We start from the raw sequence: 16,915 nt of genomic DNA on the forward strand, positions 1-16,915 counted from the left end.
TGGGCCCCACCTGACTTATTTCATTGTAGTTTAGAAATAGAACATGTTTTATTTTTTTCCGATGGAAAAATGTCCAGAATCAAGTCGACGCATGCTCGGAAGCATTGAACTTCATTTTTCTTGGCTCGTCATTGTGTTTTACGTCATTGCGTTTTGGATGGTTGCAATATGGTCTGAGGCCTCGTACACACGACTGAGGAACTCGGCGGGCGAAACACATCGTTTTCCTCATCGAGTTCTTGTTAGGCTTGTCGAGGAACTCGACGAGCCAATATTCTCCATTCCCGATGGATTTTCCTCGATGAAAAATGTACACACGACCGGTTTCCTTAGCAAAAAATCTCTCCCACCAAGTTTCTTGATGGATTCTGCCGAGGAAAACGTTTGTGTGTACGAGGCCTGACTGTGTGTATGCAAGACAGCTTGAACGGAATTCCGACGAAAAATTCCATCGGATTTTAGGCCATCAGAAATTCTGATTGTGTGTACGGAGCATTAGTCATTAGTAATTAACAGAATACATTTATAAATTCCATTACCAGATTGTATCATGTGATTATTTGTGATAGTTTGGAAGAACAATGTAGGGATCAAACAACAACTTCAAAAGTGGTTACTGAAAATCCTAAACTCCTGGTGGTTGGATATCAGGCAGATACTGATTAGTCAGGAGAGAACATCATAAACAGGCCAGTTATTAGCAGATTTGGTCTAAAATCGCCTAACCTGATAGGTATGTGCCCTGTTCATAGATCATGTGACATCCTATATAGGTTTAATGTTATAGGTTGTTTCATTGTGATAATACATTTGGGGCAAAGATAACATTTGGATCAGGAACCAAACTCTTGGTTAAACCCAGTAAGTAATCAGCAAAAACAAATGTAGGTTAAAATGTTGGATCTTCATCGAAGTTTAAACTATAATCATGTAATACTGTGTAATACATTTTCTAATATTATGTGATTTCAAAAAATACCCAATATTTCACTGTAAAGTAATCCAGTCTGGTAAATGGTTGTGCCCATAATGAAAACCCCATAATGAGCCCCAGATAACAAGAAAACCTGATTGGGGTTCTAACTTTTTCCTTTTAAACTTAAAACAAAAAAATGGGTATAAATACACTTCAAAACAGATTAAAGTATAAATGTAAAAATGTATATTAAAATAAAAAAAAACTAAATATATAAATACACAAAAAAATAAAATAAAAGTATAGTTAACGCGCTGTCACTACAACAACACTTTGTGATTTAACAGTGAATCTAAATTCTTACCCAGGTTAGGCAGTAATAGTCAGTAGGGAAAGCTATATATTGAAAGAAATGTTTCTCCTTAAGACTGTTCTGCTTTGACAAGCTGAGAGTATGTCAACACTATGCCAGTGTTCCTTTCCATCAATAGTTTACAAGCAAGGTCATTTTTGAACATCAACTAGATAAGATGATACTGCTAGATTTATTTCAAGGACATTAAACTTTGAGGAAGCTCTTTTACAAACCATCTACTATCATGGGAGTTTAAATATCCAATATGTCTTGCAAATGTCTTGATACTAGGATCAAATGTTTGCCCTTAAAAGAAGGAAAAATTAATCAGTATGATGAACTAATATTCTTCACATAGATACATGAAAAAATGGAAGGATGGATGGGTGCATGGATCAAAGTATGGATTGATAGAATACCACTGTAATGTTAGAATTCCCATAGCACGTGTTTTTTTTGCGGCATAATATTTCACGCAGAAATACAGTACTGCTCAACCCCTGAAAAACTGAGATTTTGAAGAAAACATTAGAAAAAATTATAGTTAATATATAATATAATATAAATATAGCTAATTAAAGTTTATTTATGAATGAATGAATGCAAAAGCAAGTTAATATTTTCCTAGCAAAGAGGGGCAGACAAAAAAGGATGTCTGTTCTTGCTATGCCACCTATCACTGTGATAATTCGTATGATAAACTAATATTTGGAAAGGGAACCAAACTTTTTGTGAAGCCAGGTAAGTTTCCATTTTATCAATGATCCTTTCTAATACTGAAAATATTGAAAATTATAGTAAAAAAATAAGTTATTTATCCCTTTCCTCACCCTTTCCCTCTCCCCCCTCTCTCTCTCTCTCTCTCTCTCTCTCTCTCTCTATATATATATATATATATATATATATATATATATATATATATATATATATATATATATATATATATATATATACTGTATGTATATATATATATATTTGACAAAATAGTTGTATTCCAATAGCTACTGTCCCTGAAAATTTTCATAAAGATGTAATGATTCCAGTGGAATCCTGTTGTCTACTAATAGTGCCTGGGTGCTCCTATATTAGACTGATCCGCTTACAAATCCTAAATGTTTTTTTTCTTCTGCATCCTAAAAGAAAATGTAATATTCATTCAGCGAAGGAAACATGATATTGCATCAGTGTTTAGCACTGTGCATAATGGTGTAGCATATGGAAAAAACATTTTTGGCATTGGAACAAAACTGACAGTTATTACAGTTTTATAATACATTTTAAATGTGTACAATATATCAATATATATATATATATATATATATATATATATATATATATATATATACAGAATATATAGTTCATAATAGAGGTGAGCTGCACAGGCACAATAATATATCCAGTGTGTTCAAAGCATACCTGTGCTTTTTTATCTAATCGAGTACATTTCAGCCAATCCATTATGACACTGTATTTGTCAGGCTGTACAAATCTTTAGTGGGCACTAGCTGTTGTTTCCACACTTCCAAGTAGCAGCATATGTTATAAAGTTCTCAGTGATTTTGTCACCTGTGGTTCTATGAGTGAGCTTTTGTCCTTGAGGAATGATGTAGCAAACACTAATATATATAATAAACTGGATACAGAGATAATTGAATGAGTACATATATACATATACACAACCTTTAAGATACATGGGCATAAAAATAATTTGCTTTGAGTTCTCACAAAAGTATTTTTCTTAAAACTACTATTAGTCATCATGAGAAATAGAATTTAAAGGAAACCTTCATGAATAAAAATACATTGGCTGTCATCGCTGACCTTTTCTTTTGAGAATTCTAATTGACTCTCTTTTATGAGTTTGTTTTTGAGCCACTAATGTGGCAAAAGTATGCCGATCCGGATTGTTCGAATTTAACTTTACATGGTTAATGTCTCAGAAAATACTGAAGCCAAAAAGAGGCAAGTCAATTAGAATTTTCACAAGAGGGTCAGCAATGGCAGCCCCATACTTCTCTCAGTACAGGTTTTCTTTAATGCATGTGTGTTTAGAACTGAGGGATTATAGCAGTAATAGTAATCTAGTTATTGGTTTAAGAACAAGTGTAAAGGTAAACCTGGAATGCACCTAATTTGTATTGCATTAAATCATCACCCTTTTTGTATGGGCATTAAATCATCCCAAAAATCTATTTAAAATACAAAAAAAACTTGCAATGACACCCCCCCAGCAAGACTCTATTACAAAAGTGGTAGTCCTGGGTAATAGAATATCATTGCATATCATTGCTGTTACAGTAGGTCCAGAGTGTAAGAAAGTGTAACACTGTGATTATGAGGGTCTAAAGAAACACATATTTGCCAGAAGAACTAGTGGCTGGTTCTCTCATATGAGAATTAGTAATGTATTATGCATGTGTCTAAAAATAGTAATATAGTAGCATGTCTTATTATTGTATATGTATATATCTAATTCCGTTGATACACTAAATAATGGTGTACTGGCTTTGAGTGTCACTCTATATGCTTATACCCTAATATTTATGCTGGGGTGGTAAGCACTGTGTTGATTATTGCACTAATAAGGTCACATTTGGCCAAGGAACTACACTGCTAATATTGTCAAGTAAGTGGTAAAGAAATTAGCCACATACACCTTTTCAAGCAATTGTAACCATTTTCAACCAACTATCAATTGCAATAACAACCAAATGGATTGAGGTGGCCTTCCACCAATGTAAACCAATCCAAAAGATCATTTCATGGTGTTGAAAAAAACCTATTGGTAGTAGGTTGCATTTATTCGTTTCTGCAGTGAAAACGCATTGAAATAGGTTGAAGTTGCCAGTGAAGTAATGCTTGCATGGCCAACATTAGAGCTTTGCATAACCCATACCTTAAAGTTATAACTAGTTATATGTGTTTTTTTTATTGCTAATCTAGATTATCAGAATCTGTTTCTGTTCATATCACACATAATACTGTATCCAGATTTTGGATATACCGGCTCATGAGTCAGCGTGACATCTCAGTTTTTGCAGTAGTGGACTTTACCTGCATTTTATTATTTAGAATCTAGGCATGTTCATGGAGAACATATATGAATAAATTGTGTAAGAATAACACTGATTAAGTAAAACATGTGGCAGTGTTGATAATGCTTTATCGGTAAGATGTTTATTAAAGATTAATAGATGTCCTGATAAATTTGAACATGAACTAGATACTAATCTTCATCTTCTTTTTTATTTGCAGAAACAGAGCAGAAAACCCCCTCTGTGTACAAATTGAAATCTCCTAAATCGGTTGACAATCTGACAAATTCTGTGTGCCTTATCACAGATTTTCCAAGCCCCAACAAAACTTTAAACATTGATGGGGAAGTAGTAGATCTGAATGTCGTGGCTGTGTTGGACAATTCAACAAATAATGTCTGGAGATACAGTACAGTCATATGGGATAACAACAACAAAGATGTTGCCTGTAATGGGAAATATGATGATAAGGATTTCTATGCAAAATCTGACACAGGTAATTAAACCACAGTTCACTTTTGCTAAAAATAAAACAAAACGTACATTCATATAGACTAAGATATCCATTTATAGATACTGGATGTCACCCAGAATTTATTGTCTGCATTATAAATACAAAATTAGTATAACATTTATTATAATTCACTCATGTCCAATTTCTAATCACAGGTAAAGGGGTTACTAAAGTGTAACTCCTGGTTGGATCATTGGATAGCCTGAGTCCTGTAGGTTGCTAAATTTTTAGTAAACATTGTCTTAATAAAATAAAACTGTCTGCATCCTACAGACATTAACTAAAGCATTTACTAGCTGATTAGTGAATGTATTCTTAATAAATGTAATATTCAATAATTTAATGTTCAAGGCAAAGAGTCTTTTTTTTACTAACTTTGGACCCTCCATTAACCTCTCTGGAGTGACAGATGTAAATGGACTTTTGTCCATTTTCACTCGCCCACCGCCAATCCGATTTACTAACGAACCAAAAAAAACCCTGAAGGGGTTCCATATCCTTCCATCTGTTTGGATCGGATGGGAGGGCCCACAGAGTAAAGTGGGCTATGTCTGTATATGCAGAGCGGACACAGATCTGTCTTCCTTACGCTCCACTTATTGTGGCCCATGACCTGTTACCAAGTCGCTTAACTGCTTAACTGGTTGCCAACCAGCCGCCGTAACATTTTACGGCGGCAGGTCGGCTCCCCTGCGCGAGAGCCCGTACAATAATGTCGGGTCTCTCTGCGGCGGCGCGCACGCGCCCCCCGCTTGTCCGTGACTCCCGTGCGGGTGCCCGGCGGGCGCGATCGCCGACGTGCACCCGCGATTGCTCATTACAGAGCGGGGACCGGGAGCTGTGTGTGTAAACACACAGATCCCGGTCCTGTCAGGGGGAGAAATGCCTGACCGTCTGTTCATAAAATGTATGAACAGCGATCAGTCATTTCCCCTAGTGAGGCCACCCCCCCTACAGTTAGAACACACCCAGGTAACATACTTAACCCCTTCCCCGCCCCTAGTGTTAACCCCTTCCCTGCCAGTGCCATTTTTATAGTAATCCAATGCATTTTTATAGCACTAATCGCTATAAAAATGCCAATGGTCCCAAAAATGTGTCAAAAAGTATTTTTATATATTTTTTGGGGATATTTATTATAGCAAAAAGTAAAAAATATTATTATTTTTTTTCAAAATTGTCGCTCTATTTTTGTTTATAGCGCAAAAACTAAAAACCGCAGAGGTGATCAAATACCACCAAAAGAAAGCTCTATTTGTGGAGAAAAAAGGACGCTAATTTTGTTTGGGAGCCACGTCGCACGACCGCGCAATTGTCAGTTAAAGCGACGTAGAGCTGAATCGCAAAAAGTTCTCTGGTCTTTGACCAGCAATATGGTCCGGGGGTTAAGTGGTTAAGTGGCCCTCGCTCTTCAAAAGGTTGGGCATGCCTGTTCTACAGCATTACCATAGGGAGCACATAACATTTTTAGGTATCTCACTTAACTATGGGCGTATTTTTTTACGGTGAACTAAAGTAGTAATCATCTAAAATGGTTTATGACTGAGCATTTTTTTGTGTATAGACATGTAGTTTTACTTCCTATGTTGACATCTCTCCCATACTGGCAAGTCAGTATCTGCACAGAAATCAGCCAGTCTTCATAGTTTATGGGAGGAAACACTAGAAGGCATCTTACCAGATCCACATATACAGTATCTCACAAAAGTGAGTACACCCCTCACATTTTTTCAAAAAAACTCAACACACAGCCATTAATGTCTAATGGCGCGTACACGCGGTCGGAATGTCTGCCAGCAAAAGTCCAATTTGAACTTTTGGTTGGAAATTCTGACCGTGTGTATGCTCCATCGGACTTTTGCTGTTGGAACTTCCGCCAGCAAAAGATTGAGAGCAGGTTCTCTATTTTTCCGCCGGAAAAAATTCTGACCGGAAATTCCGATCGTCTGTAGCAACTCTGACGTCCAAAATTCGACGCATGCTCGGAAAAAAATGTACGCATGCTCGGAAGCATTGAACTTTATTTTCTCAGCTTGTCGCAGTGTTGTACATCACTGCGTTCTTGACGGTCGAAGGTTCAGAGAACTTTTGTGTAACCATGTGTATGCAAGCCAAGCTTGAGCGGAATTCCATCGGAAAAAACATCCAAGGTTTTTCCGCCGGAAAATATTATCATGTGTATGGGGCATAAGTGTTGAACAGCAAATTTACACTGTTATACAAGCTATATACTCACTACTTTACATTGTAGCAAAGAGTCATTTCTGCAGTGTTGTCACATGAAAAGATATAATAAAACATTTACTAAAATGTGAGGGGTGTACTCACTTTTGTGAAATACTGTACTTTACATTGCAGCCACCCATATATGTCCAAGTCTAATAAACCAGCTATCTGATAGCCACAAATGTTGTCCTGACCCACACATCAGTCATTTAGAAGGTCTAAAATGATGTTTCTTTGAAAGTAACTTGTGGCTGTAGAGGTCAGAGATATCCCACCAAAGCTATATTATGATAAGTTGGAGCTGTTATGCATATCATTGTGGAATTTTGCTGTTATCTAATAACTTATTTTATTTTTCAGATAACACTGAGGAGACTTGCTCGTCATCAGTCTCCATTGATGAGAATTTCAAAACAAGTAAGTACATTTTTTCACAATAATCTATTGTAGCTCTGTCATTAAAAATGTAATTTAAGCCACTCCTTTTTAACTCTATCGAGAAAACTGTTCTGCGACAGCTCATTTATTATTCATCTATTATTCAAGAATATCAAATATATAATTTTCCTCTAATTTGTAACATTACTGTGCAAGGACAAACATTTCATAGGGTAATATTATGTTTACATCAAAATATTTAATCTTAAAGAGAGTTTGTTACAAGGAATGAAAACATTTAGAAGTTCACTTTTCAGATAAGGTAGCACTAATTTCTGAATCTCTAAAAGCCCTGTTTCACACTGCTGCATTTTGACATGTCAAATCGCATGTAAAATTAGCGAGATTTGCCAGCAATGACACTGTCCTAATCGGTGCAACGCCGCATCTGCGGTGCTGCACCAATTTCAAAAAGTAGTTTATGTACTACTTTTTGCGTTTTCAGCCCGCAATTGACCTGCACAGATGTCTCTGTAATCGTGGCCTAAATCGGGACTGACAAGTGGGAGTGAAGCTGTGCGAGTTCAGCTTAACTCACACGGCTTCACTCCCGCAGCCCAGTGTGAACCTGGGCAAAGTGTAAATTAACCACTTAAGAACCGGACCAATATGCTGCTAAATGACCCAAGCGGTTTTTACAATTCGGCACTGCGTCACTTTAACAGACAATTGCGCGGTCGTGCGACATGGCTCCCAAACAAAATTTGCGTCCTTTTCTTCCCACAAATAGAGCTTTGTTTTGGTGGTATTTGATCCCCTTTGTGATTTTTATTTTTTGCGCTATATACAAAAATAGAGCGTCATTTTTGAAAAAAAAACAATATTTTTTACTTTTTGTTATAGGAAAAATCAAATAAACGAAATTTTAGTCAAACATTTAGGCCAAAATGTATTCAGCCACATGTCTTTAGTAAAAAAAATCGCAATAAAAAAAAAATAGCTACCTAGCGGGAACAGCGACACTAATACAGCGATCAGAAAAATGATCGCTTAGTGACACTGGCAATAGGGAGTGAAAGGGTTAACTAGGGCGGTGATCAAGGGGTTTAAACTTTATTAGAGGGGGTACGGGGGGCTACCCTGGACCTAACACTAACTGCCTGTCACACTGACACTAAATGCAGTGATCAGTACATATATGATCACTGCATTCAGTGACACTGTGACAGGGGGGTGGGGGGTGATCACAAGGGGTTAATGTGCCTGCGTGTACTGGTGTCAGTGTAGTGTTGTGCAGACTCACTGTGTGATGTGATCTCTCCTCAGTGGCGGTTGAAAATACCGCCGAGAGGAGAGATCACATCACTTCCCTCTTCCTGTGTTTACACAGGAAGAGGAAGTGACACGCAGGGGGAGCGCGCGGATTGGCTGAGAGCGATCCGGAGGGGGCGGACAAAAACGAACAGCCGCCCCCCTCATCCAGGATCGCTCGGACAGCCACGGGAGCCACCGCATGTACCGGGGGGGTCCCGATCGGACCCCCGACCCACGTCTAGGCAGGGACGTACAGGTACGCCAATGTGCCTGTACGTGCCATTCTGCCAACGTATATGTACATGCGGCGGTCCGGAAGTGGTTAATTCTGTGACACAAACATGCTTGTTAAAGCTTTAGAGTAAAAATGTGTTTTTCTTTTAACCTTTTTGCTGCAAGAGCTCTTTTTTATTTTTTATATATGTTTAAAAAACATTTTAGCCCTGAAGATTTCATAAACCCCCATATGTTATGTTACATGATATTAGCACAAAGGTCTGGAAATGCAATTTAAGTAAAATATAAAAGAGGAGCGTTAGATTGATACAGGCATACCCCACTTTTAAGTACACAATAGAGTTTATTTACTATCGCTAGAAAGTGCAAAATTAGGCTCACCTCTGCATAGAAACCAATGAGCTTCCGGGTTTTATTACCTAAGCTTAATTGAACAAGCTGGGGTTAGAAGCTCATTGGTTTCTATGCAGAAATGAGCCTGATTTTGCACTCTCCAGCAATAGTAAATAAACCCCATTGTGTACTTAAAAGTGGGGTATGCCTGTAGATACCCAACATGTCAAACCTCAAAAATACATACACCCATGAAATGGCAACAAAATTCAGTAGCCTATATTTTAAAGCCCTTGCAGGTCATCAGTTTAGAGTTACACAGAGTTACCAGAGGACTGGTGCTAAAATTATTGCTCTCTGTCTGACATACATAGGGATATGTGTATCACAATCAATGTTTTCAATTGCAGGCACCCCTGGTGCTTGCGTTTATATTCATATGTGTTTGTGTATAGATGCTCAGAGCCTAGGATACATGGCATGGGCATGCCCACTGCAGAGGGGGGACCATTACCAGGGGGTGTGTGGAAGCAATTGGGTGGCTGCCCAGCTGCTGGATTGCTTTTATCCTACTGAAAGGAGTCAGTTTGTTAAATATACACACACTAGGGTTGATTTACTAAAACTGGAGAGTGCAAAGTCTGGTGCAGCTGTGCATGGTAGCCAATCATAATCTTTGACAAAAAAACCTTGAAGCTGATTGGTTTCTATGCAGAGTTTCACCAGGTTTTCCACTCAGTTTAGTAAATCAACCCCACTGTGTGTGTGTGTGTATAAATTCCCCATAACCCCCCGGTCAAGTTTGTATGACGTATGGACCTGGCGGTAAATGGGTTAATATAATTAAAAAAAGGAATTTTTCAAGTTACAATGTGCTTTCCTCTGTCCCAAATACATTAACAAATTACATTTATAAATGTTGGCATTAAAACATTCATTGTCACAAACAACATAGACTAAGGCACAAAATAAGGTTAACATGGAGGTGTTTCAGTAACAAGAAATAATAAATAGTAAACTGAGGTTTTCATAAAGAAGGATTGGCCCGCCAACCAAAAGGAATATTTCAATTGGAAATGGAATCTTGTTGAGTTACAAATATACTACAAATATGACTGGGAAAGTGAGACCTTTCCAGTATTGCTACAGATGGTATGCAAACTGAAGGAACCCAAACACTGAGCTTTTGAGGCAGGTTAACTAAAGTCGTTTACAATGTTTAAATTGGTAAATATTCACTATAAGTATCCAATCATGTGAACAGCAATTTCATGTTCATATTGAATACCCAATCATGTGCAGATAAAACAAGAAATTCGATTTTCAAATGCGTGGATAATTTTCAACTCCTTTAGAAAATCAGCCTCCTTGCTTCTGGAGGCCACAAGAAAAAAAAATGTAAGAGGCATTCTCACTTTGCCCAGTCAAGACAAAAACTCAGTGTCTGCACAAAGCCAAAATCCAAATCATGAAAAATTATGCAGTCACGCTGACTCAACCCTCCCACTTCTGAACCCTTGTGAATGCAGATGTGTTTTCAGGTATGGAGGAGCAGGTGACTGCCCTTTAAGAAAGCGCTTGTGCCTAAAAAGCCAATCACCGGTCACGTAATTTCTCTGTCTCTGTATAAACTCTAACACCAGTCAACACCAGAGCTATGAAAGTGTGATTGCTCTAGTGGGGAATTGATGAGGAAGCTCTGATTGAGCAAAGTGAATGTGTTTCTTTAAGTGATTTAACATCTAGTATCCACCAAAAACATTACAATGTTATTTTTTTCCTTACAGATCCAAGCTTGAACACAATATCTCTAACAGTGCTTGGATGGAGGTTTTTTACAGCCAAATCTATTGTATTCAATCTCATAATAACCGCACAACTTTGGTCATCATAAGGTAGGTAATACTGTTCCAGACTACTTCATTATTCCATCTATTACCTATTTAGTATATGAGTAAAGATGAAAGAAAATGTTTATATTTGTTTTCAGTGCTGTTCATAGAGGATTACTGATTGACACCAAGCCCTTTTAGAGTTGATTTTGTAAAGGACAGTTCACTTAGCAAAATAATGTTCATTCAGCTTAGTGAATAAGGCAAAGCTGGATTTGCCCTGACTACCAAATCATGTGCTATGGAAATTAAAATATATATATATATATATACTTTTTGCTTGCAATTAATTGGATGATTGTTAACCACTTAACCCCCGGACCATATTGCTGCCCAAAGACCAGAGTACTTTTTGCGATTCGGGACTGCGTCGCTTTAACTGACAATTGCGCGGTCGTGCGACGTGGCTCCCAAACAAAATTGGCGTCCTTTTTTTCCCACAAATAGAGCTTTCTTTTGGTGGTATTTGATCACCTTTGCGGTTTTTATTTTTTGCGCTATAAACAAAAATAGAGCGACAATTTTGAAAAAAAAATTATATTTTTTACTTTTTGCTGTAATAAATATCCCCCAAAAATATATAAAAAAAAACATTTTTTTTCCTCAGTTTAGGCCGATACGTATTCTTCTACATATTTTTCGTAAAAAAAATCGCAATAAGCGTTTATTGATTGGTTTGCGCAAAAGTTATAGCGTTTACTAAATAGGGGGTATTTTTATGGCATTTTTATTAATATATTTTTTTACTAGTAATGGCGGTGATCGGCGATTTTTTTTCGGTACTGCGACATTATGGCGGACACTTCGGACACCTTTGACACATTTTTGGGACCATTGGCATTTTTATAGCGATCAGTGCTGTAAAAATGCATTGGATTACTATAAAAATGCCACTGGCAGTGAAGGGGTTAACACTAGGGGGCTGGGAAGGGGTTAAGTATGTCCCTGGGTGTTATCTTACTGTGGGGGGGGTGGCCTCACTAGGGGAAACACTGATCCTCTGTTCATACATTGTATGAACAGAAGATCAGCATTTCCCCCGCTGACAGGACCGAGAGCTGTGTGTTTACACACACAGCACCCGGTCCCCGCTCTGTAACGAGCAAGCGCGGGTGCCCAGCGGCGATCGAGCCCTGCGGGCACACGCACGGGAGTCGGGGGCGAGCGCCCCCTAGTGGCGGCTCAAAGAGAGGACGTTATACTACATGCTCTCGCCTAGGAGAGCCAACTTGCCGACGTAGAATGGCGGTGCGCGGTCGGCAAGTAGTTAACTCAAATTCATATTATTCACGTTTTCTGCTTACCCAAACGAGTAAGTAATTTAAAAAAAGGATGTTGCACATAATCAGGGTACTGAAGTGAACAGAGTTTTATTGTATTTACCAAGCAAAGTGAACATTCATTTTGGAAAGTTAACATTCTTTAGTACATTTACACTTCCATAAAAAATTTACTTCATAGACCATACATTAAATAATACCATAGATAATATTTTGACATTTTAAACAGAAGTAAATATTAAGTAGTGAATGGAAAAAAATGAATTGTGCTAGCAGATGATTGGTTGATGAATGTAAACATAGCTTCAGCCTATTTACATATATGCCCTTTTGCTAAGGATTACACTTGATAAAAAGAATGTTCACTCAGCCAAAAGAATAGGGTTCCCTCAGAACACTAAATCATGTGCATAAGTAAAAAAAAAAAAACAGGGATTTTGCATTGCACGTGATTGGTTACATTCACTAGCTAACTGAATGTTCTCTTTTTCTTTAGTAAATTGCATGATGTTTAAAATTTGAGTTTATGTGAGTTTATATTTTTATTATGTGAGCTTAGAGATGTATTTTGATTACGTTTATTGTGAGTTTAGTATTATGTGAGCTTAAAGATGTATTTTGATTAAGTTTATTGCGAGTTTCCTATTATGTGAGTTTAAAGATGTATTTTGATTAAGTTTTTTGTGAGTTTCCTATTGTAATCATATGTTCCTGTTCCCTGAATCCCTAACAGGAATTGATCTTCTGGACATATGGACTATCATCTCTTTTCTCAAACTTACTTGAAACATAACTGTAATGTTATGTCTCTATGAACTGGATTTGGATACATGTTTTTATGCTGCACTTGTAATAACTATAGATTTATACATATGTAAATACATCAATGCTATTATTATATGAAAAAATATATACATGGCTTTAGTTTTTGCCAATGGTTCTCCAAGGTACCCCAGCGACCTATAGAGAAATGCACTTTGTGGGAGTTGGGAAGTTAGGCCCAGATCAATAAGTGAAGGCACATACAGATGTTATAGAGAGTAAGCTATTAGGGAAGAATACCTATTGTTTTGATAACATTCATATGCAACAAACAATGTGTTCCTAAAGATGAAAAGTAAACTCTTGTAAATCTTATAACATCAACAAAAAATAAATATGCTTTCAAATGTCACAACAATGAATATATACAGTTCATATTCTTTACATATTCTTATCATATGATAACTTTATTATTCAGAAATGTTTGTTATTTTAAATAGATTGTATGATTACATGTATAGATACTCTTCCATTTATAAATGGATTTTTATAAAATCTCTGTGAGGCCCCGTACACACGTCCGAGGAACTCGACGTGCCAAACACATCGAGTTCCTCGTCGAGTTCAGTGTTGAAGCCGACTTTCCTCATTGAACAACGAGGAAATAGAGAACATGTTCTCTATTCGGCCCGACGAGTTCCTTGTCGGCTTCCTCGCTGAAAAGTGTACACACGACCGAGTTTCTCGGCATAATACAGCTCCAATCGAGTTTCTGGCTGAATTCTGCCGAGAAACTCGGTCGTGTGTACGGGGCCTGAATCTCAGTTATTTTATTTTACCAGTTCCATGTCAGCCATCAGTTAATATTGCTATCAAAAAGCAATTTGTGTATTTTTTTCTCAGCTTCATGATTCACTTGACTAAAATGAATGTTAAATGTATGTTTGTGGTATTATGCATGTAAAGTTTGTACCATGTAAACATAGCTGTCAAATATTTCATAAAATTATGTTTATTTACTCTGTTACAAATAAATGTTCTATTTAAAAGAAAAAAGCCCTTAGTTTGTTATTACCTTTCATCTTATTACATTATTAAGCATTACCACAAGCAGGCTATCATAATGACTTATTCAATAATACAGTGCAAGGACTATGGTGATAAATGCAAAGTGCAAGGCCATGGTTACTAAGACTATATCTTATAGTCTATTTTTAATAAAGTAAACTCTTATTGTTTTATTGCTTTACTGTTAACATATTCACACATTGTTGAATATGTAAGTGCCTGAATATGTAAATGCCTGAATTTCCTAGTCATATCACTACCAAGACTCCTGGATGATTGATTGATGTGAACATGTTCCTCTATATTCTCTAAAATCAGTAAATATTCATTTTGCAAAGTAAAGCCGCTATAACTTTAGTAAATCAACCCTAAGGCATGCTCTGTGGGAGCACTCACTTCAGGGACCAGACTGCACAAAGGAGTCTCAAGTCTGGAAGGACAAATTAGGAACCATTCTTTGGGTGCTTGGCGTGATTAGTCAAAAGAGGAAAACCCGGGGAAAACATCCTACTTTGTTACAGTAATGCACTTTCTTTCTATCTGCCTGCAGCAATAACTTTTCTTATTTCCAGAGCAGATACAAGGACCAGTGTTACAGGCAAAATTGTGTGAAAAGAGAAAAATTACATTAAAAACAACATTTTATTCGTAGCTCTGATTACTGGCATATGGTCATGGAAGGGTGAATATTTTACTATGTATGGACACCTAGATCCTGACATAAGTTTAAGCAACATGTGGTGCATGCACAAACAGTGTAAGCTTTATTTATTTTCTCAAAAAAGCTTTTACACCTCACTCAGTGTTCTGGATTGACTTATGTTATCAATGTTATCCTTTTTTGGGAGGTAATCTTCACTGTTTAATTAATAAAGTAGGCTAAATTCACAAAGCTTTAACACAAGGATAAGTATCTAAGGCATGGTGCTAATTTCTTTCCTGCAGCCACAGGTTTCCCCATCAATACAGACAGCGCTGACAGGGGAATCAGAAATTGTCTTCCTCCCAGAAGGGGGGCCAGTGTGGGCAGCAGAAGCTGTCCTCGCTGGGAGAAGACAGCATATATCAATATGCGGCTACAGCAGCTGCTTGCGATAATCAGAAAGGAACTTGGTACATTTAGCCTGCCAAATCTCGGCCAGTTTCTGCTGAACCAGCCGAGATTCGAACTGTGTATGGCCCCGTACACACGACCAGTTTCCTCGGCAGAATTCAGCTTCCGACCGAGTTTCTGGCTGAATTCTGCCGAGAAACCCGGCCGTGTGTACAATTTCGCCGAGGAAGCCGACGAGGAGCTCGACGAGGAAATAGAGAACATGTTCTCTATTTCCTCGTTGTTCTATGGGAGCTCTCGGCCCGCCGAGCTCCTCGGCGGCTTCAGGGCTGAACTGGCCGAGGAACTCGATGTGTTTGGCACGTCGAGTTCCTCGGCCGTGTGTACGGGGCCTATGGCTGGCCTTAGTTTTATTTTTTTTGTACAGCATGTGAGTAGCATGTGAGTAGCACTGGAGTCTTTTATTTGGAAAATGCAAAAGACATTTGCAAATGAGCAATTTTATTAAGAATGTTTTAATGCTTTGCAGGTTAAAGCATTGAAAATAGCTTGTGATAAAGCCAAACCCCTTTTAATCTAAAAATCTATACACATATTTTTCAACCATACACTAGTATCACATGTATGATATACACAATACTGGTATGGTTAAAAAATAATGTGTACATCTTATATACTTAAGGTTTCAAAATCTATACAAATATGGAGTCCTTACAAACTGGATAATTAGAGGAATATATTATAATAAAAATATTATTTTTTAAATGTTTTTCCTATTTTTCTGATAATTTTGATTATATTACGAACATTTATTAAAACAATCTACCAAATAAAAGCATCCTAAAAAAGTCTTGAAAAAATGCATGAAAAAAAATTTGGTATGCAAAAAGAATAAATTGGTATTATTAGGAACTCAACACATAGCAAAATGCACCAACTGCTTACAAAGGTTTTAAATACATTACATGCAACAGGTTCCTGAAAAACATCTAATAAACAAAAAATGCCGGCAACACAAATGCTTCTTCTTATATTTCTTTATTGAGCACTAACAGCAGGGCTACATGTGAAATGCTAACGCGTTTCAGACAAAATCGTCCTCATAGCAAAACATCTCACTGTATTAATAAGTGTTTCATTACAGTAAGATATCTGTTGAATGGCTGGCAGCCTGCTTCAAAGCAATAAGGTGCCCTTGTATTTTAGTGGTGATCCTGACAAAAATGGTGGAGGACCAAAAACCAAACTGTCTTTTTAAACTTCCTTGGATTACCTAGATATCCACAGAGTGCACCTAGGTCAGTAGTTACATAGCTAGGCAGGTTAAAAAATAACACAAATCCATCTAGTTTAATCAAAAAAGAGAAAAAATATTATGAAAACCTCCATACATGGAGTCTTTTACTCTCAGTTTATGCAGAGAAAGGCAAACAAAAATTAAAGGATGGTCTAATTTGCTCCAGCATAGGAATAAGATTCCTTATTCATCCCCTAAGGTATTTGGATGTTCCCAGGATTGACAACCTTAGGTTTTATTACTTGTAAATGTTA

At 37.2% G+C, this 16,915-nt stretch overlaps 1 gene segment (V, D, J or C); it reads left to right on the forward strand.

Annotated features, from left to right (window-relative positions):
- LOC120940619 overlaps positions 1–13,850 on the forward strand; it is a 64,733-nt gene extending 50,883 nt beyond the window's left edge. The window contains 4 exon segments of the C gene segment in view: positions 4,527–4,802; positions 7,407–7,463; positions 11,096–11,203; positions 13,214–13,850. Coding sequence covers positions 4,527–4,802; positions 7,407–7,463; positions 11,096–11,202 — 440 coding nt within the window.
- Positions 13,851–16,915: the final 3,065 nt, after the last annotated feature.

This window comes from Rana temporaria, chromosome 1 (assembly GCF_905171775.1).
Source record: "Rana temporaria chromosome 1, aRanTem1.1, whole genome shotgun sequence".
Classification (NCBI taxonomy): Eukaryota; Metazoa; Chordata; class Amphibia; order Anura; family Ranidae; genus Rana; species Rana temporaria.